At 47.7% G+C, this 22,181-nt stretch overlaps 1 protein-coding gene across 2 annotated transcripts in view; it reads left to right on the forward strand.

The window, feature by feature from the left end:
• Nucleotides 1–22,181, forward strand: part of Fgd1 (FYVE, RhoGEF and PH domain containing 1) — a 45,850-nt gene that overhangs the window by 13,733 nt on the left and 9,936 nt on the right. For both annotated transcript variants that reach the window (XM_042269701.2, XM_006995639.3), the window contains 10 exons: nucleotides 8,374–8,547; nucleotides 9,096–9,273; nucleotides 9,401–9,845; nucleotides 11,285–11,374; nucleotides 12,052–12,200; nucleotides 14,572–14,728; nucleotides 14,817–14,955; nucleotides 21,307–21,365; nucleotides 21,510–21,656; nucleotides 22,039–22,131. In XM_042269701.2, the coding sequence (XP_042125635.1) occupies nucleotides 9,122–9,273; nucleotides 9,401–9,845; nucleotides 11,285–11,374; nucleotides 12,052–12,200; nucleotides 14,572–14,728; nucleotides 14,817–14,955; nucleotides 21,307–21,365; nucleotides 21,510–21,656; nucleotides 22,039–22,131 (1,431 nt within the window). In that variant the 5' untranslated portion in view covers nucleotides 8,374–8,547; nucleotides 9,096–9,121. The remainder of the gene's footprint in view (nucleotides 1–8,373; nucleotides 8,548–9,095; nucleotides 9,274–9,400; nucleotides 9,846–11,284; nucleotides 11,375–12,051; nucleotides 12,201–14,571; nucleotides 14,729–14,816; nucleotides 14,956–21,306; nucleotides 21,366–21,509; nucleotides 21,657–22,038; nucleotides 22,132–22,181) is intronic.

Genomic DNA, 22,181 nt, shown 5'->3' on the forward strand with positions numbered 1-22,181 from the left:
GGGTGTACCCTTTATAGAAAACCCTTTACAAGAAAAAAAGTTCCTCTGTTTTTTGTTTTTTTTTTTCTTTCTGGAGCTGAGGACCGAACCCAGGGCCTTGCGCTTGCTAGGCAAGCGCTCTACCACTGAGCTAAATCCCCAACCCCAGTTCCTCTGTTTTATGGACAAGCTTTCTCCCCTGTCAGTCTTTCTCTCACTGACAGGCCATCTGCTTTATAACAGGTTTCTGTAGAATTCTCCTCACTTACACAATATCCCTCACTTGGAAGAAGGCTCTTCTATTTTACCCAAATTCTTCCTTCCACAGAGGAACCTTAAAAACAACAAAAACAAGGAGGTAGAAGCAGGAAGATCAGGAGTTCAAGTTTGTTCTCGTTTAAGTTTCAGGCCAGCCTGGGCTACATGAGACCCTGTTTCAAAAACAAATAAACAAAAAGTTGAAGGAGGACAGCAGTATACAACTATAAACCCAGTGTTTGGGAGGCTGAGGCAGGGGAATTATCATGAGTTTGAGGTCAGTCTAGGGTACCAAATGAGTTCTGTTTTTTGTTTTTTGGAGACAGGGTTTCTCTGTGTAGTTTTGGTGCCTGTCCTGGATCTTGCTCTGTAGACCAGGCTGGCCTCCAACTCACAGAGATCTGTGTGGCTCTGCCTCCCGAGTGCTGGGATTAAAGATGTGCACCACCACTGCCCGGCCCAAATGAGTTCTAAACCACGCTGGGCTATATTAATGAGACCCTGTCTCATAAAAGCAAACCAAAACTAAAAATCAAAGAGACCTTTTACAGAAACCTGTTTTGCAGGAGGGTGCAGTCCTTGGGAAGCTCCTTGCTTGGCAGACAGCTCCCACTTTCTAAAAGTATCTTTGCACTACCGAAATCACCCCATTTTATACAGTCCCCTTATAGTCAGGAGACTCGCAGACTTCTGAGAAGGAACTGCTGGACTCCCCCTTGGGGTTGTTGCTGTAAAGAACACATTTCACAGAGCTGTGTGCTTGCATTTTTCCGAGGGGACATCTGCTAGACCAAGCACCGTCTGGATGCAGTGCTACCCTGAAGGTGGCCTGAGACAGTGGAGCTGGAGCCCATTCATTTTCGGAGGCGGCTGGGAAGGGTTGGGGCCGCTATGCCTTCAGCCTCTCCTTTTTCCCTCCAGCGGGGACTCTTCCTTCTCCTGCAGACCTGGGTGCCCGAAGAGTGCTTTCCTTTTTGTTACTGCTCTGTCTTCTCCACTCCCTCTGTTCTCTCTCTCTGCCCAGCTCCGACCTCAGAAATTCCAGCTGTTCCCAGGCAGCACCTCTTAGCCGGGAAAGACAAAATTTGGGGAGCTGTTAAGAGGAGTTTGCATCATCTTTGAGGAGCCCCAACTGCTGGGGCCATCTATTACTCTCCCCAGTCTCACAAGGACCAGCACACACGTATTGTCCCCAGTTTGCATATGGGAAAATGAGTCCAGAGCTGTGTTGCTGTTTGTCCCAGGTTATCAGAGAGTTAACAGCCAAGGCCCAGTCTGCAGCTCTAATGGTTGTCTTGAGATTAAGCCAAGGCTACAGCTGGGAGAAGGGAGACAGGATGCTGCTGGCCAGGGAAGGAGGGAGAGTTGGCAGCTGAACTTTCCAGAAAGAGATGCGGGAGACGCAGGGTCAGGTTCCAGTGAGAATGGGCCAGAGGAGGAGTCTTTGTCTTCAAATTCAACTAGAAGGTAGACCTGCCCTGCCATATAAATGCAGAAACATGTCCTACGGGCACCTGCCAAACAGGCACATGCCAAAATCAAAACCAATATTTTGAATATTTTGCAATTTTTTCTGTTCTTTGCAGATTTCATGCAATGTGTTTTGATCATACTCACCCCTCTTCCCTGACTCCTCCCAGAGCCCCCCTTCCCTATCCACCCAGCTTTCTTGTCCTTTTTGATTAACTCTATCAAGTCCAATTTGTGCTGCCCATATATTCTTAGATCTGTGGCCTTCCACTGGAGTATGGTTGATCTACCAGTGACTACAGTCTAAAAGAAATCAGTCTCTCCCTTTCCTAGCAGCTATCCAGCTCATCACCACCCAGCTCATCTCTGGCTCTTAAAATATTTTTGCCCCCCCCCCCTCTATTACAATGATCCCTGAGCCTTGGGAGGAAGGGTTGCAATATTATATATATCACAATCCTCCCATCTATCTATCCATCCATCTCATTTAGAGCTGAACATTGCACACTGTCTTAGTCTCTGCACCTTGACTAGTTGTGGGTCTCTGTGTTAATCACCATCTACTAAAAACGGAAGCTTTGACAGGGTGGTGACTCATGCCTTTAATCCCAACACTCAGGAGGCAGAGGGAAGTGGATCTCTCTGAGTTCAAGGCCAGTCTGGTTTACAGAGCGAGGTCCAGGACAGCTGGGGCTGTAACACAAAGTAACCCTGTCTCAAATATATATATTTCTCTGATGAGGGTTGATAGGGACAGTAATCTGTGGGTACATTGACAAGGATTTAGGAATCAGTTTAATATCATGTCCAATTATTCCCTCCTATGCCCTGCAGTTCCATCCCCAATCCTAATTTAACTCTTCATCTTCCATTATTTTTCTTTAACCCTTTATATCACTGAGTTCTGTCTCCCATTGAAAGCCCCCTGCCCTGGCCTCTTACTAATTTCCTGACCACCACAGATATTCCAAGAGAAACACAGATCTGAAGATTCAAAGCTAACACTCAGAAGTAAGAGAAAGCATTTGGTGTTTGTCTTTTGGGTTCTGGGTTATCTTACTCAGAATGTTTATTTCTAGCTCCGTTCATTTACCCATGATTTTCACTTTTCTTAGCAACATTCCATTGTGTAAATATACTACATTTTCTGTATTCATTCATCAGTTGATGAACATCTAGGCAGCTTCCATTTCCTGGCTGTTGTGAATAGAGCAGCAATGAGCATGGATGAGCAGGTATCTCTACAGTAAGATATAGAATCCTTTGGGTATATGTCTGAGAGTGATGTAGCTGTATTGTACGGGTGATCTGTTTCTAGGTTTTTGAGGAACCTCCACAAGGACTTCCATAATGGCCTCACCAGTTTGCTCTCCCACCATCAGTGACTAAGTACTCCCCTTTCCCCACACTCATGCCAGCAGACAAGGATCCAGTCTCACTCTTCTGCATGCATCTGTCCAGTTTGACTCTTCTGTCTTTCCTCCAGTGTGTATTGTTGGCCTCTTTGTCAAAAATTCAGGTATCTATAGGAGTGTGGGCTTTTATGTGAGTTCTCAATGCCAGTACCATCCTGTTGTTATTACTATACTTCTGTTGTTTAACTTGAAGGGTAAGGGTCAACATTGCTATTTCTTGAGCTGGATCTCAATGGTAAAGCTCTTTGCTAGTGTGTGTTAGGTTACAACACACACACACACACACACACACACACACACACACACACACACACACTGCCCTTATAGCCAGTTGAGGGCCTAGGGGTTGTAGAGGTAAAGTAAGTGTATACCCCACTTTCACAGCTGAGCTTGGGAGTATGTGGGCAACTCCTAGGATGCTCAGGGTGTATGCTTCCTGTCATTGCTAAGAGAGAGGGGAGTACAGCAGTGGCTGTGCAGTGCATGTTGTGCTGAGCACACTGCACATCGGCAGGATACACGGGGTGGCTCTGTGGTTCTCTCTGGGTCTTAGATGGCTGTACATAGTTGGCAGACGGTAGATGGGGGTGTCGTAAGATTTATGATGACTTTATATGTGAGTGAGAAAAGGTGGGGACTCTACTCTGGTAGAAGCAGAGGTGGAAGGAACAGCGCTGGATGTTCAGAGCCTTCATGGGGGCGTGGATGTGGGTCTATGTGTGTTAGCAAATGTTGTCAATTATCAACCGTAAGAAAAGTAGTCTGGAGAAAACCAATTTAGGATCTAGGTGGGTGGGATGGATGGGGAAGTAGGAAGCACTGTGGTTTTTAGAAAGGAGGAAGTGGGTCCTTCTCTAGCAGCTCCCCTGAGGGCAGGAATGAGATTGTCTCAGTCTCCGCACGGAGTCTAGCAGCCGTGAAATACAGTTAGCTTATTTAACCAACCTGAGGGAAGCCAGAGAGTTCAACAGGGCCATAACGGCCACGGAGATCTAGTGAAGATGGGTAGAAGGGAGTCGTGGAAAATTGTGCCAGTAGGCTGTGAAGAAGATGCCACCAAGAAAGAGCCCGTCTGGGACAAAGGCCACTGAGGGAAACGAGGAGAAACTGAGAAGAAGGAGTCTACAGAAGGAGGAGACAGGGATCTTGAATCTTTTTGCCTTCAGTAGGATCTCACCTTGGCCATACCCAGACTCCGGAACTGAAACCCTGCTGTCCTGTGGACAGGGTGAGGGGTATCCCTTTCAGTAACCACACTGCTTTTCTATAATACCAGGGTCCTCTCATGTCCCTTGTGGCTTTGGAGAGCACGGTTAGGAAAAGAACCCAGACCAGAAGCAGTCTTCCTGAAAGTCAGCTAGTACCTTGTTGTGTGGCCTTGGGCCAGCCACCATGTCTTTCTTTGTCTTCATCTCTGCATAAGAAATTGGACATAAAATCTCTGCCTCCCTCATCTGGGACTCCAGGGTATCCCTGAGTCTGAATTTCATCCAGCTGTCTACTCTATAGGACTGCTTACAAGGAGGCGCGGAATGGAGAGGCAGCCTGTGTAGCTCCCATGTGAGGGTCAGGTGGGTAATGAGAGGAGAGGGCCAGGGCAGAGCCATGGAGAGTGATAGGCCACCCCACTCTGAGAAGCAGCAGGGGACATAAGGGCAGAAGTCCCACAAGAGCCCTGCTGCCCACCTGCTGGCCTGGCAGGGAGGGCTTGCCCAGGGCAGCTCACCTGCTTTGAGGTGTTAAGATCCGGGGAGCAGATGGAGAGCCCTTGGGACCCTGGCACCTGTGTCTATCTGTGGAGTTCTTCGTGGCAGTGGTGTCGGACTTTTCTTTGGGCTGTCAGCTCACAAATAACAACACGGAGACTTCTTATTAATTATGAAAGCTTGGCCTTTAGCTTAGGCTCTTTCCAACTAGCTCTTAGAACTTAATTAACTCCTGTTTTAAATCTACATTCTGCCATGTGCCTCTTTACCTTTCCTCAAGATGGCATGTCTGACTTCTTCAGAGTTTGGCTGGTGTCTCCTGTGTGCATAGATCATCTCCCCTTCCTCTCTCTCCCCAGAAGTCCCGCCTATTTTCTCCTGCCTAGCTATTGGCCATTCAGCTCTTTATTAAACCAATCAGAAGGCGCCTTTCACACAGTGTGAGCATATATCCCACAACACGGCAGTGTGTTTGGCTTTGTTCAGTAGCTTTCTGGCCATCATCATCACTTTCTCTGGCCATGTGTCTTGGCAACTGTGTCTACACTTGTGCCACCCTCCAGGTGATTCATCTTCCTCAACCCTGTGCCCAGGGAGAGGACAGGGCAGGGCCAAGCAAGATGTGCTGAGCTGGGCAGGATCAGCTGCTCTACTGGGCCAGAGGTGAGGAGAAGAACACCCTTTCTAAAGGCACAGCCTGGGCCCTGCCTGCTCAGGTGGGAAGGCACAGGAGGAAACTTCACCCAAAGCCAGGGACAAGGTAGAAAAAAAACCCCACTGGGACCAGGATCTAGAGCACGTGTTCCCTCAGGCTGGGAAGGTTCCATGACTACCTGGCCAGTCTGTAGCTGGGATAAGGTCAGGAGCTCAGGGAAGCTGCTGTGGAACCCCTCGGTTCCCTCCAACCACTAAGAGCCCTAAAATCCCCTGTGACTCTGTCTGCATGTGTGACCTTGTAAGGGAGGGTATGGATGTCTCAGTGGGTGAAGACAGCATGTGACACTTGGTTTAGAGCAGGAAGAGACAAGTGTCCTGTGTTTTGTGACTATATTTGTGTATATCCCTGAGCTAAGACCCTCAGATACCATGGACATGTTTGTTGCAGGAATGTGACCTATGCCGGGCGGTGGTGGTGCATGCCTTTAATCCCAGCACTCGGGAGGCAGAGGCAGGTGGATCTCTGTGAGTTTGAGGCCAGCCTGGTCTACAAAGTGAGTTCCAGGACAGGCTCCAAAGCTACACAGAGAAACCCTGTCTCGGAAAAAACAAAAAACCAAAAAAAAAAAAATGTGACCTAGTAAATTATTAAATGTATCTGATTTGTGTCCATGTTTCTGGGTATGTAGTAGCTTATGACATTATTCTGTTTTGATGTTGTGTGTAGCTTTTTTCTGACCTGGTATAATGGATTCTGTGTGGTTATATTTATTTGTAACTATGTTTGTAGGTATTCAAAGACATGTTAATGATATATTTGAAACTCCATGATCCTGTAATGTAATGTACCTTTATAACTTGGTGAAACTGTGCTTGAGTAATATATAGTGCTATATAAAGTTATATGACCGCATGTGGTTAAGTGATTTGGTGTCAGACCATAGGACTGCCATTGTGTCTTCATTATATGTCTTTGTGACCGTGCTTGACTTTATTATTGATGATTCCCTAAGGCTATGTGATCATATATGGAATTGTAGCTGCTAGTCTATGAAATTGTGTATGTATGCCCAGTGAGGATATGTGTTTGGATGTTTGAATTTGTGTGACCTGGCAGTTATATAAAGCACTGTAAAGTCCATGTGCTTTTGTGACTTAGCGGACCCCCTTATGAGACTGGACTGTGACATGGGTAAAATCCTTGAGATGAGATGCCATGTGGCTGTGACACTGTAAATCATGGCACAATGTATCTCACCCTGTGTGCTAGTTATAGCTGTGGGACCTTTTGTTTGTTTGGTTTCAGTTGGGTTTTCAGTATGTAGCCCAGGCTGGCCTTGAACTCACCATCCTTCTGCTTCAGCTTCCCAAGTGCTGAGCTCATAGGCATGTGCTGCTGTGCCTGGTGCTCCAGGAGCTCTTGACTAGTACTCACTCCCTTGGCCTCACACCTGACTGCATGCATCCCTCCTTACCCAGGGCTTTTCATGACCCCCTTCACTACAGAAAAGATGAGCAGCTCTTGGTTCTGGCATCCAAGACTTTCCCATTCATCTCTAGCCCTACCTGACTTCTCTGTTATCTCAGAGGCAACCCCCACAGCCTCCTACCCAGCCACAACCACACAACTCCTGTACTCTTTCACTTGGGACATGTGGAGTGTGTGTGTGTGTGTGTGTGTGTGTGTGTGTGTGTGTGTGAGAGAGAGAGAGAGAGAGAGAGAGAGAGAGAGAGAGAGAGAGATCCATCATTGTTCCCCAAGCCTAAATCTTTCCTTGTAAGTGTGATCATCATATCCTCTAGGGCCCCAAACTAGGGTTTAGGGGTCCTTATGTTAAGGAAGGAGAAAGTAAGAAAAGGATTCCTCCTTTTCAGAATTTACTACTTGCTGCTTTAAAGCCGTTCTTGTACCTGCATTCTGGATACTGGTGGGGGGTGTGAGGGGACGTGAGGTGGATGTGGAAGTAGAGGAAGGTAAAAAAAATTGATAAGACCCTGAGATTTTAAGAAGCAAATGTTTGCTTATGAAATATGGTTTCACCAGTGTGTATGTGTGTGTGTGTGTGTATGCAATGGGATTGGACCCCAGGCCTTATAAATGCTAAGCAAGTGTTCCATCACTGAGCTAACGCCCTAGTTCCCAATTTCATCATTTTAAAGACACTTGGCTCTACAAAACTGTAGACAAGTAAGTTCAGATATTCTCAGGGCTTTAAGAAATGGGATGAAGAAGACAAGAATGGTAGTTTATGCCTATGATTCTGGCACTTGGGAAGCTAAAGCAAGATTGTCATGAGTTTGAGTCCAGCCTGGGCTACACAGTGAGACCCTGTCTCAAAAACAAACAAAATAGCCAGGCAGTGGTGGCGCACGCCTTTAATCCCGGCACTCGGGAGGCAGAGCCAGGTGGATCTCTGTGAGTTCAAGGCCAGCCTGGGCTACAGAGTGAGTTCCAGGATAGGCTCCAAAACTACACAGAGAAACCCTGTCTTGAAAAACCAAAACAAAATAATAAAATAATTACTAGAATGAAGACTGGCTATATAAACAAGAGCTATAGACACACACACACACAAACTTTCGGGTATTTACTTCTACTCCTAACCCAGTTAAATTCCTGAGTTTGATTTAAGTCCTTAATTATCTACGGACATGCATGGAGTCAATATGCTAATCACAGAGAACAATTATTTCTTGGTGAAAATAGCCAGTCTCCACCTTGGGCCTGGTTCTCTGTCTAAGGCCTGGTAGAAGGGCTTCCTTGCAAAACTGTGGCCAGTGAAGGGCTCAGAGGAGCCTAGCCCTAGATACCTGCTAAGATATGCTACTTCCTATTTTCCCTTAGGGTAAAATCAGTCACATCATGACAAGTTTCTCTCTTTCTACAGGACTGCACCAGGGAAACCGGATCCTGGTTAAAAGTTTGTCCCTTGATCCTGGCCAGAGTCTTGAGCCTCATCCAGAAGGCCCCCAACGACTCCGTTCAGATCCAGGCCCTCCCACTGAAACCCCCGGCCCACGTCCTTCACCACTGAAGCGGGCACCAGGCCCAAAGCCGCAGGGTAAGTGCTTCCATGAAGAGCAGAGAAATGGACCAGAGAGGTGTACAAAAGGAAAGGAGAAATTAACGGTGGCAGAAGAATAGGGAAGCGCCCTTATCTCAAGGGGCAGTGAGTGATACCTATCTGATGGCCCGAAAGGTGTTGCCTGTGGCTTACATATCCTCCTGGGATTTCACCTCAGTCCTGCTCTGTGCCTACCTCAGGCTGAAAAAAAAAAAAAAAAAAACAGCGGTGGTGGCAGCACCTGCCACTACTCCCAGCACTCAGGAGGTTGAGACAGGATCGTTGTTGGGAGTTTAAGGTCAGTCAGGGCTATGTTATTAGCGCCATTAGTACAGGCAAGCTGGGCTGTATAACAAGACTATCTCAAAAGAGGGATGTAGCTCGATGGAAAAGTGTTTACCCGACATGCACCAGGTCATGGGTTTGATCTCTAGCACAAAAGAGAGAATTCTGGGGTCTGTGAAATTAGGCATAGCCTGGCTATGATAACCACCTCTACAACCAGTTCAGTGATAGCTCCCTTTCTTCCCCATCCACCATTGCAGTTCCCCCAAAGCCCAGCTACTTGCAGATGTCCCGGATGCTTCCTCCACCTGAGCCCATTCCTCCGCCACCATCGCGCCCTCTGCCTGCAGACCCTAGAGTGGCCAAGGGTCTTGCCCCCCGAGCTGAGGCCAGCCCCAGTTCCGCAGCAGTGTCGTCCTTGATTGAGAAGTTTGAAAGGTGCGTCTGATCCCTAGAGGACCCTGGGAGGGAAGGGGGGTGTCTGGGGCAGGAAGGGAGAGTTGTAGGAGAGGCCTCTTGGTCAAGCTCATACCCTGCCTCCATGTGTGTCCATCACCCACCTCAGAGAGCCTGTGATTGTCGCCTCGGATAGGCCAGCCCCTGGCCCCTGCCCAGTTCCCCCAGAGCCAGCCATGTTGCCACAGCCACCCCCGCAGCCAACAGTGTCCCAGCTCCCTGAGGGTGAGGCTTCACGCTGCCTGTTCCTGCTGGCTCCTGGGCCCCGGGATGGTGAGAAGGTACCTAACCGGGACAGCGGCATTGACAGCATCAGCTCGCCATCCAACAGCGAAGAGACCTGCTTCGTCAGTGATGACGGGCCCCCCAGCCACAGCCTCTGTCCTGGGCCTCCTGCCCTGGCGAGTATGCCAGTTGCTTTGGCCGACCCCCACCGGCCTGGCTCCCAGGAGGTTGACAGTGACCTGGAAGAGGAAGACGAGGAGGAGGAAGAGGAGGAAGAGAAGGAAAGAGAAATTCCAGTGCCCCCACTGGAGAGACAGGAGTCTGTGGAGGTACTGACCTATGTTACCCAAGAGGGAGGACCATGTAGAGAAAGCAAGAAAGAGCCTGGCATGGGCTTGGTTCTTCCCCCAGCCTGGTATTTCTCAAAACAGGGCATTGCTTCCATTTAGTCTACCTAGCACCCCTGGTTTCCCAGTATGGAAGAGCAATAGAAAAACCCTGCTCCTCTCCCAGATGACTGTGCCCACCCAAGTGGCCATGCCTCGTTCTAAATGCCTGTTAGGAAGGGGCTTTCACTTTCATCAGAGAATCACTATGGACCTCAGGGCTTTTGTGACCCCATAGCTGTGTGACACTGGGGATGTCTCTTTCCACTCCTCACTACGAGCCTTAGTTTCCTCGCTTGTATGACCGAAACTCTCTCATGCTGGAGAGACTTCTCAGCAACTGGAGGAGGGGCAGAGAGCCTAGAGCCCTCGGTGGTTAGGAACTCTTCCCATGCCCTGTCTACCTAATGTTTCTTCACAAGGTATCCTTGCACTCAAGTAAGGTCTCAGCCAGGATACCTACCTGCTTGGCCAGAACCAAGCTCGTGTGGGGCCGGGGAGTGCTGAGATGGAACGACACTCAGCAAGTGTGGAGCCGCAAACAAAGTGAGCCGACGGGCATAATCTTAGCCATTTTTATATTTCTGTGCCTTTCTCACACCCCACATACTCAGCAAGCCTTTGCTGACAGTGAACTCAATGAGGGAAGAAATAGCTGATATTTAGAGACTGTAATCTGCAGTCTGTTCTGTTTTTATTTATAGGAAATCTTTTAGGATTGGGAGTGCGACTTAGTGTAGAGCATTTGCCTAGCATGCATTAGGCCCCAAGTTTAATCCCCAACAGTGCAATAATTAAATTAAAATAAATGAAATTGTCTCCATTACAAATGGACATAGGCTCTATTATTATCTGTCTTTATAATGGGACTCTTAAATACAGAAATAATTAGACAACTCATGCGTGCAAGTGAATGGTAGACTGGGATTTGAACCCGGGAAGTTGGACTTCCTAGTTCTCACGTTTAACCACCAGACTATGCTCAATGAGTAGAGAAAGCAGAGCAGTGGGTATATGAGTGTCTGCATGAGGGAGTTCATGTCTTCAGAATTGAGGGGCAAGCTTTATGACTGACTAGGAGCCAAGGATGAAGCTCCAGTTAGCTTAATGAATCAGATTGGGGTTATCTCAGGGCGGCACTAAGGTCAGAGCATCATGTGCCCTCTCTGGGGAGCCAGGCATGATGACATTGCCTGTAATCCAGCTACTGGGGAGACTGATGTAGGAGGATCACTTCAGTCCAAGAGTTTGAGGGTACCCTGAGATACACAACAATACCTGATAAGTGAATGGGGAGATAAAGGGAGGGGGGGAGAAAAATGGATAGAAGGAGCCAGGGTTAGAGTGGAGATGATGTTTCAAGGGTCGCTTCTCCTTTCCAGCTGACTGTGCAACAGAAGGTGTTCCATATTGCCAATGAGCTCCTACAAACCGAGAAGGCCTATGTTTCCAGGCTCCATCTCCTGGATCAGGTAAATGGCCCCTCTGGGGTCCCAGGGCCCTAGGATGTGGTAGGTAGGTTCCACAGAGGAAATGATAGGGCCTGAGCCTAACTCTACCATTAGGAGCAGAATCCAGAAGTGGTAAGGTCTCTGGCTGACCTTGAAGCCAATTCTGATTATGTTTACAAGTTTAATCCTCGCTCCTAACTCTTAACAGATGTGTACCAGCCCTATGATTGTGACCCTGACACTGCTCACTCTTCCCCACATATTGAATTTACCCCTCCTCATGGACCTCATTCTGACTCTTGACTCTCTTCTTGACCCTGTATCCACTAGACTCGCTGAGGGTAGGGATCTTTTGTTTTCTCTGTTCCATCCTAGCCTTCAGGACAGTACTTTACACAGTAGACACTCTTAAAGATTTGTTAAAATAAAGGGCTCTAATCGCAGCTTTCTCTCTGAACCCGGATCGGCCTCTGATCTTGCTCCAGGTCCTAACTTGGCATTGTTTCAGTTGCTAACTCCAGGTCCTAATCTTGGTGAGCTGCAGTTCTCTCCGTTCCCACTCTCCCCAGTCTCAAGAGCAGTACTGATCTCCAAAATGCGCAGAGCTGCCCACAAATACTGCCCTTACCTGCAAGCTGCCCTTTCCCCAGCTCAGCTCTGGTCTCAGCTGGGCTCAGCACGCCCGCCTTGCTCCACAGGTATTCTGTGCCCGGCTGCTGGAAGAAGCTCGGAACCGCAGTTCCTTCCCTGCTGATGTTGTCCACGGCATCTTCTCGAACATCTGCTCCATCTACTGCTTCCACCAGCAGTTCCTGCTGCCTGAGCTAGAGAAGCGCATGGAGGAATGGTGAGGGGCTCCAGAGCCAGACTCAGGCTGCTTATTCTGGCATCAACTTGTATGCTAAACCCAGATGTATACATGGGATCTCATTCCTGGGCTGGGGATGGAGCTCAGTAGCAAAAATCTTGCATAGAATATGAAAGGCCCTGGAGTCCATCCCTGGCATCATGAAAATAAGTTCATCTTTTTTTTTGTGGTATGGGGGTGTGTTTCTCTACAGGGTTTCTCTGTGTAGTCCTGGCTGTCCTGGAACTCACTCTGTAGACCAGGCTGGCCTAGAACTCAGAGATCCGTCTATCTCTTCCTCCCAAGTGCTGGGATTAAAGGCATGTGCCTCCACCACCTGTTGAAAATAAGTTCATCCTTACCTGCCTTGTTTTCTGCAATAAAAGGCCCCACATCTGCGTTCTGGGTCCTCACAATCTAATGTGGAACATAGACGAGGACCTAGAATGCTCCGACGGAGTACCAGAGTCCTCTAGAGTATGAGAAGCCTCGTGAGCTGGCTCCATTGGTAGAGGTGCTTGCTGCTGGCAAGCTGAGTCCAATCCCTGGAACCCACAGAAAGATGGAAGGAAAGAAATGGCTCCAGAAAGTTGTCTTTTGACACCCACACATGCTGAGTGTGCCCACATTCCCCTGCTCTCTGTCTGTCACACACACACACACACACACACACACACACACACACACACACACACCGCATAACCACTCATCATCATCAAATTTAAGACAAAAAAAGAGTGTTGAGATTGAGCTGTTACAGTATTGTATGCCTATAATCCCAGCTGTATAGAGTCTGTGGCAGATCAATGAATTTGAGGCCAGCCTAGGCTACATAGTGAGACTCCGTCTCAAAAACAAAACAACAACAACAAAAACAGCAAAAAGAGTGAGTTTAAGAGCTGAAGTGAGCCATGCATGGTGGCATAAGCCCTTAAGTCCCAGCACTTGGGGAGATAGAAGCAGATGGATCTCTGAGTTCAAGGCCAGCCTGGTCTGCATAGTGAGTTCCAGGACAGCCAGGGCAACACAGAGAAACCCTGTCTTGAAAAAACAAATAAATAAAAAGAGCTAAAATGGCTAGGTTCAACTTCTGCCTCTGCTGCTTGCTAAATTTAAGCAAGTTTCTTAAGGTGCTGTGCCTTGGCTTCTTCATCTTTATTCATTTTTTTGTTTTTATCGAGACAGGATTTCTCTGTGTAGCTTTGGAAGCCTGTCCTGGAACTCACATTGTAGACTAGGCTGGCCTTGAACTCACAGAGATCCACCTGCCTCTGCCTCCCCAGTGCTGGCATTAAAGGCGTGCGCCACCACTGCCTTGCACGTGCTAGGCAAGTGAGCCTTCCTTGTCTTTAAAATAGGGATGATAATAATGGCCTACCTTGTAGGTTTATTTTAAGAATTAAATGTGTTACTACATGTTCAGAGATTACAAAAATTTCCGGCATGTAAGTGTTTGAAGATTATGAGCTGCTGTTCTTTTGCTCTGTTTTGAGACAGGGTCTCACTATGCAGATCAGGCTGGCCTCGATCTCACAAAGATCCCCCTGCCTTTGTCTCCCAAGTGCTAGTATCAAAGGTGTGCACTACCATGTCTGGCCTGAGCTGGTGTTCTTAGCAGTGCCATGGTAGAGGTGAGAATGGGAGACTGAGGATGCAGACAAATGGCCCAAGCCTAGCCTAGGAGTGATTCAAGGAGAAGCGAATGCCCAAGAGAAGGGCAGGTTTAGGGACTGACTGGCCTTCAGCTTCTCTTCTTCCAATCTAGATGATAGTGTCTACACCGCCTGCTTGAATGGTCTTCCCAAACAACAACCAAACTACCTGCTTAAAATTGTCTCCATGTTCCCTGCACTCACAGGATAAAGTGTGCCTGTCTTACAAAGCTGTGGCAGCAGAGGGATAGCATCAAGTCTAGTTCCCATATCTCCCTTCCCGTCCTATGACCTGAAATCCGCCTGGTCTCTCACATCACACTGTGGCCAACAAGAGTTCAGCAAAACCTGGTTACTTTTCCTACCCTACAAGGCAGTGAAGTTCTCAGGGCTTGGCTGGGTATGGCTCAGCACCGTGTCCCTGGCACTACGCAGCTCAAGACTGGGCACGAATCAATGATCAGTGTATGAGTGGCCCTTACAGTATGGCAGGAGTGGGCGTTCCAGGGTGGTATAGTTTCTGGTGCTTAAGCAGGACAGTTGGGCCGGGTGTTGCCCAGGCTGCAGCCAAGAATCAAGCTGAGTCTCTCAGCTTCCTTGGCCTGCCATATAAGCAGCATTTCCAAAGAAGTAAGCCAGTTGAAAAATGGCTTTCTTCCTGAGGCTGGAGACTTGTGGGAGGATCAGCAGGCCCATGTCAGCCCCTGCTTCTACTCTAGGGACCGCTATCCACGCATTGGTGACATCCTTCAGAAGTTGGCACCCTTCCTCAAGATGTACGGCGAGTATGTGAAAAACTTCGACCGGGCTGTAGAGCTGGTCAACACGTGGACAGAGCGCTCTACGCAGTTTAAAGTCATCATCCATGAAGTGCAGGTGAGAGCTGAAACTCGACGAAACACGCTACAGGAGGGACCTGGGGGAGGTCTTTTAGCGGGCCTGAGCTTTCCTGTTTCTGTTGTAGAAGGAGGAGGCCTGTGGCAACCTGACCTTGCAGCACCACATGCTGGAGCCCGTGCAGCGGATCCCCCGCTATGAGCTTCTTCTCAAGGACTATCTGTTAAAGCTGCCTCATGGCTCCCCGGACAGCAAGGATGCCCAGAGTGAGTGTGTGCCCCTAGGCCTTCCCTGCTTTCCCCATACTGGTAGCTCTAGGCCAGCCATCTGAGGCAGGACTCCACATTTCATTCACAGGCTCGGCCTTCCAACATTTTGTAATTAAAATCCCAGAATAGAATCTCTAAACTGAAGGGCCTACTACATTGAGGCTCTGTGGTGAGATTTCAGGATGAACCTCCAAGTTCATTACTCTACCTTATTTCCTAGAAAGAACCCAGTTAGGAACGTCTGGCTGGAACTATACAGTCTAAGGGCCATGCATTTCTTAGGCTGAACTGGAATAGTCATCTCTGGATGAGGTTGTATTGGAGTGCAAAATGAAAGAGAGCTTAACTCTCCAGGGCCAAGCCAGTGTCACTAATTCTCCATAGAGTCAGACTTCTGATTTTCCATCCTCCAGAGTTAGAGCTCCACTCGAGGCCCACTGACCATTCCCAAGAATAAGCCTCCCTAAAGAATTCCAAGCCTGACCCGAAGCCCGATAATTGCCTTTCTAGTACTGATTGTTCCAGACTTCGTGTCCCCATGTTTTGTGCCTCTCAGGTTTGGATCTCTAGGTCTCCATTCACTGAACCACTAGAAAAGCGTTCGGTTTAGATTCCTTCCATATTCACCCCATGTACAGGGCCAGAGCCCAGTTAGAACTCTGGGGTCCAGCCCATTTGCTCTTCCTTAAGCCCATACTTCCATCTCTTCATCATGAACAAAGAAGCTAAGTGTTTGTGCACTGTTCTAGGCACAGGGAGCTGAGCCAAATAAACGAGGTCCTTGACTCAGGGAGACCCAATAAACCAATGTGACAGGTACACAGGAAAATATCTGCCCGGTGCTAAGCGTGACTTGGAGAAGGAGAAGAGAGTGATGTAACAGCAACTAGGCAGTCTAGTTTAAATGGGTCGCTTCTATGCAGGGAAGATGGCTGGACCAAAACCTGAATAACGAGAAAGATGCCACGGGCCAAAGGGAGGGGAATGTTCCAGGCAGCTGTAGTAGCAAAAGTAGAGTTCCCAGTGGTTCCCAAAGCAGGGGGAGATGGGCAAGCTGGTAGAGGTAGATGTCTCTCCATGACAACAAGAAGGCCAGCGTGACCTGAGCATGACAAGGGAGGGCGGAATGATAGAAGAGAGGTTGGTGGAGCAAAGCTTTGGAGGCTGAGATGAGGGGACTGATTTATTCTGAGTGCAGCGGATAGTCATGGGAAGGTCATGGTTAGGATTAACTGAAGAGTAGACGAAGGAGCCAGGAAATCGATAAAAAGGGCTTTGCAATACTCTTGAGTGACAGCAGCTGGTTTGGATGAAGATAGTAGCAGCAGAAGTGATGAGAAGTGGTTCCATTCAGTGTACATTCTATTTGGAAGTGGCTGAAAAGTCTAGGATACCATGGATAGAGAGAGAGCTCTGTGGTTAAGAGCATATACCGCCTTATATACCCAAGTTTAGTTTCCAGCACCCACACCCAAGCAGCTGACAAGCACTGGTAACTCTGGCGCCAGTGGAATCAGATGCCCTCTTCTGGACTCCATGGGCACTTCTGTGCACACATGCACACACAATGAAAAAATAAATCATTAAAAAAAAGCATGATGGTTCTTGCTGGGTGTGGTGATGCAGCTGGGAGGCAGAGGCAGGAGGCTCGTGAGTTTGAGGCCAACTTAGGCTGCATCACCAGAGCTGTGTGAATGATAGTTCTTGAGAGAGGCTGTTCAGTGAGATGTCGGGTTAGACAGATGAGTCTAGAATTCCAGGGAGGGATCTGAATGTCAGTAGTCCACAGTTAGTATGCAAAGCCATGGTACAAGTGGGACTTGCCAAAGGGAGTGAAATATAATAAATTGAAGGGGAAACAGGAGGCCAAGCTTCAAAGCTCAGGAAGGTGGGATCAGCAAAGGAGATGAAGAAGCAGCCGGAAGGGAGCAGGAAAACAGAAAGTGTGCACGTCACAGGGATGGGGAGCAAAGAGTTGGGTCCTGTGCTATGCACACTTCCCGAACCCTTTACTGAGGGCACTTTGCTAGCCAGCCTGGACCTCTGAATAGAGCTGGACCTCTAGAAAGTTTGGTAACTAAGCTCTGCAAACAGACAGCTGCATACTAAGTACTATATTCCTCTCCCAAATAAGAGTACCACTGAGGTGCCATAGGAAGCCACAAATCCTAAACTTCAGGGCTGGGAAGATGGCTTAGTGGTTAAGAGCACCGACTGCTCTTCCAGAGGGCCGGGGTTCAATTCCCAGCACCTACATGGCAGCTCATAACAGTCTGTAACTCCAAGATCTGACACCCTCACTCAGACATACATGCAGACAAAACACCAGTGCACATAAAATAAAAATAAATAAATTATTTAAAAAAATCCTAATCCTCAAGAAAGTGTTTTCCAGCTGGGCAGTGATGGCGCACGCCTTTAATTCCAGCACTCAGGAGGCAGGTGTTGTGAGTTCAAGACCAGCTTGGTCTACAAAATGAGTTCCAGGACAGCCAGAGCTGTTACACAGGGAAACCCTGTCTCAAAAAACAAAAGAACAAAAACAAAACAAAACAAACAAACCAAAAGTACCTTCTAGGCCAGGTACTGTGGTGGCACATGTTTGTAATCTTAGCTACTCTGGAGGCCAAGGCAGGAGGATTGACTACCTGGGCTACAAGGTAAATCCAAAGCCAGCCTGGAGAGCTTAAACTTAGTAAGGAAAAAAGTAGGGGCAGGCATGTACTTAGCCGTGGAGCACTAGCCTAGCATGTGTGAGGCCCCAGGTTCAATCTCCAGTACTTCCAATAAAAAAAAAAAAAACCCTAAACCCAGCTGCATGGGGTGGCACACACTTTTAGTCCCAGCACTTGGAGGCCGAGGTAGGTGGGTACAAGGCCAGCCTGGGCTACAGAGTGAATTCCAGGACAGCCAGGACTACACTGAGAAACCTTGTCTTGAAAACAAAAACACAAACACCTAAACCCCCAAATCAAACCAAACAATACAACATAAAACCATGTGTTTTCCAGCAAACCTCAGCTTCATTTTTCTCACAATATTGTTGCCTACCTCATAGAATTGATTTGAAGTGCTAAATTCAGTTAAACTTTTGGGCACAGTACCTGGCACATGGCAAAGACTCAATAAACATTAGCTAATTTTTTTTTTCTGGAGCAGAGGCCCGAACCCAGGGCCTTGCACTTGCTAGGCAAGTGCTCTACCACTGAGCTAAATCCCCAATCCCTTCATTAGCTATTTTGATGGCTAATGTCATCCATACTGCATTAGCCACTAGGTTGAGTTTATTGACTTCAGTTTCCTGTTCTGTATAGCCTCAACCTTATCTGAGTCTCTAGAACAAATTTCAGTGTTCCCTATATTGACTGCAAATGTGAGCCCTCCCCCAACACACACACACACACACACACACACACACACACACACACACACACACACACACACACACACAAGCTTCGTATGATGGTTTTTGGAGTTGTTTTAAGTTAGGACCTCTGACTGAGAGCCAGCTAAGATTTGTCCACTGTGCTCCCTATATTTTATGTTTCAAAGTAAAATCCATAAGCTGAGCCCCACTGAATCGTCTTTCTGGTTCTGCTGATTGACTCCCCTACTTTTATGTCCCAGACTAAACTCGAGAACCCGGACTCAGTTCCCAAACTGCCTGCTTGGGACTGCTGCCCTCAGCTACCTACTTACACTAAGCCCAAGACTGAACTTCTAGATGGAGACCCCAGGCTTCCAAGCCCAGCCTAGGTCCCACTAAAGCTTCTAACTTCGGACTAACATCCATACAACCAACTGTACACATGTACAACAGGGACTGTACACATGGGATTCCTGGTTAGGTTGATCTGTTTCCTGCATGGTACTTCACTAGACAGGTCCTGATAGCAAACACAGCCTCCAGTCTGAGCCCAGCCACGTATCAGGCCTAGGTTTACGTGCCCCTAACTTGCCAGTCTTATTGTCCCTTTGGCTTCTACTGGGGTACGAAAGATGCAGCATATGTAGGAGAAAAAGCAACTCTCATGGCACCTCCAGTTAGATAACCACCTCTCTGAGTCTCGGTTTTGTCCTCACCTAAATGCGGCATAGTACCACCTGTCTTCTGAGGTTCTTTCTATTGGAGGAGCTAAGGTATACTAAGCATCTGTTTGGGATCCCTGAGGAAGGAAGGAAGGCAGTGGGAACTCGGCCCTGTCCTAGGAAGCTTCTTGTGTACCAGGGGATTCAGATACAGTGAGTGATGAGCACAGTATGACTAGTGAGACAGAGGGGCAAGGACAGTGCCCTAACTCATCCTTGGAACTTAGAGGAGGCTGCTAGACACAGTGAGCTGAATCCAGAAGACTGGCAGTTGGCCAGATGAAGCAAGACAGGACATGTTTAGGGAGGTGCATGTGGAGGAAGCCTCGGCGGTCAATTGAAGCCAGTAACCAAGGGCTTTGAATGCTAGACAAAAGGGCCGGGTCTTTGCTGTGCTGGCACAGAGTGAAATATTGGCAGATTTCAGCAGAGGGGAAACAGTAAACTGTGTGCAAGAAAGCTCCTTCTGGCCGCCAGAGTTAAGGAAGAGTTGGAGAAAGGCCCAGCACCTGAAAGGCATATGGAGACCTGAGCTGGAGCAGTGGCCACAGATCTGCTTGAGTACCAGAATGCGCTCATCTTAGGAACAGGTTTTGGCTTGCCATCCATGTGGACATGTGCTTCGCCAGTCCAGGCTTACATTCTGAGTAGGGAATCCACTGTGTAGAGTGAGGGCCATGAAGCTGCAGCCAGACTGTAGGCAGAGGCAGGGTTTGTTTACTATGTGGAGGCTTATGGAGATTCATTTCAGTTTTTTCCTAACACCTGGTCATGGTAGGAAATATGGAAATTACAGAAAAGAAGACAGAAATAAGGGGCCAAGAAGCCACCCATGACCTGAGCCCCGTGATGAATGTTTAGGCATACATTCTTTTTAGATGTAGGTATTTTCAAGAATTAGAGCATTTTGTAATATTCAAGTTTGTATCCTTTTCTTAAAAGATTTTAAGAATGTTTTAAGCATTTCACGTATTAGTAAAAACCCTACATAAGTATTACTGGGAAAGACTGATATTCCATTATGTGAATGTGTTGTAAATTATGTAACTGAGTGCCTATGGTTGGACATTTAGGTATTGTTAAAACACCACTGCAGTGAAAGTGTATTTGTGCATAGAACATGTGCCTGTAATCAGAATCAGGAAGACAAACAATAGAATCTCTTCCTTCTTCCCGTACTGGTGCACTAGAATTGAACGTAGGGCCTCTAACATACAAGGGCACGTGCTCTACATCAAGCCACATTCCTAACTTCTTTGTTTTTCTGCTGCTGCTGCTGCTGCTGCCTTCTTATCTTTATCATTATCATTGTCTTCGTGTGTGTGTGTGTGTGTGTGTGTGTGTGTGTGTGTGTGTGTGTGTGTGTGTGTACGCACACATGCACGCACGCACTCACTCAGGTCTTATGTATCATAGGCTTACCTTAGAGTTGCTTTGTACCTAAGGATGACCTTGAATTTCTGATCCTACTACCTCTCCCTCCCGAGTGCTAGGATTATAGGCATTCACTATCACACTCTGTTTAGGTGATGCTAGGGATGGACCCCAGGGCCTGCACATGCTAGGCAGACAGTCCACCAACTGAGCTGCATCCCCAGCGCTCTTGATTTTTAATCTTTTGTTACTGTGGTTGTTTTGGTTTGGTTTGAGATCACCCAGGGGAATATGGCAAGATTCTGTCTGAAAACAAAATCAAAACCAAAAACACCAAGCAAACAAAACAAACAAGAACTATCCATAGTTCCAATAGCCAGAAACAACTGTCCAAACACAACCAGGTTTCCTGCCAGTTAAGGGTCATAATCATTTTACCAAGCTTACGTCTTTTTCAGCTTTTTTTTCTCTTTTTCTTTCTTTGTTTCTTTCTTTCTTCTTTCTTTCTTTCTTTTCTTTCTTTCTTTTTTCTTTCTTTCTCTCTCTCTCTCTCTCTCTCTCTCTCTCTCTCTTTCTTTCTTTCTTTCTTTCTTTTTTTTCCGGAGCTGAGGACCGAACCCAGGGCCTTGCGCTTGCTAGGCAAGCGCTCTACCACTGAGCTAAATCCCCAACCCCCAAGCTTATGTCTTATTGGCTGCCAACTATCCCATATTTCTGCTACTGTGATGTTAGTCTGGACAGTTTCTGAGTTGAAATGATTTGACCGTGAACGTCTTTTGAGACTGGCATTTGCTGGGAAGGGGCGAGATCTTCATGGAGGAGAGAAGTCCTCCAGAGCTTGCTCTCTGCCCAACTCCCATCTGATCACACTTCTCTGTGCCATAGAGTCTTTGGAGCTGATAGCCACAGCAGCAGAGCACTCTAATGCTGCCATCCGAAAAATGGTAAGTGGCCCTTCTAGCCCAGCCCTTCCTTGGCCATCCTCTGTGGTACTCTGCCCTGGGATGGGGAGGGTGGGAGCTTGTGACTTAATGACATCCAAGGGGAGGTGTTGCTCACCCCAAGCTTTACCTTTTGCTCACTGCCAGGAACGAATGCACAAGCTGCTGAAGGTCTATGAGCTGCTAGGGGGTGAGGAGGACATTGTCAGTCCCACCAAAGAGCTCATAAAAGAAGGCCATATCCTTAAGCTGTCAGCAAAGAATGGGACCACTCAAGATCGATACCTCATATTAGTAAGTGCCAGGTGTGGGCTTGTGGGTGGGCATGTCCTCCCTTAATACACAGATGACCTGGTAGTCAGCCATTCAAGAATAGACCTCTAGCCAGCTGTCCTTTCTTCCATTGTATTTTCCCTATGGGAGCTAGAATTTTTTTGCTTTTTGGATTATGTAACTGCAATTTAGATGTGACTTGGCCAAGGTTCCAAGTCCACTAGGAAGTGACTCCCATGACATTTCTTTGTAACATCCTTTCTCTTTCCTCATTATTGCTGTATCCAATTTGAAATCTTTCCTCCATTTATTGCCTCAGATCTTAGCAGTTGTACAAAGGTGGGGGGGACTCACCATCCACACTAAGCCCCTGCACATGCATCCTAAATCCTTTCCTTCCTAGTTCAACGACCGCCTCCTCTACTGCGTGCCCAGGCTGCGGCTCCTTGGCCAGAAGTTTAGCGTGCGGGCACGCATTGATGTAGATGGCATGGAGGTGAGTACCATGAAATGAGAAGTGGAAATGTGGGTGGGGCGTTGGCATTG

The sequence above is a fragment of the Peromyscus maniculatus genome, chromosome X, assembly GCF_049852395.1.
Source record: "Peromyscus maniculatus bairdii isolate BWxNUB_F1_BW_parent chromosome X, HU_Pman_BW_mat_3.1, whole genome shotgun sequence".
Classification (NCBI taxonomy): domain Eukaryota; kingdom Metazoa; phylum Chordata; class Mammalia; order Rodentia; family Cricetidae; genus Peromyscus; species Peromyscus maniculatus.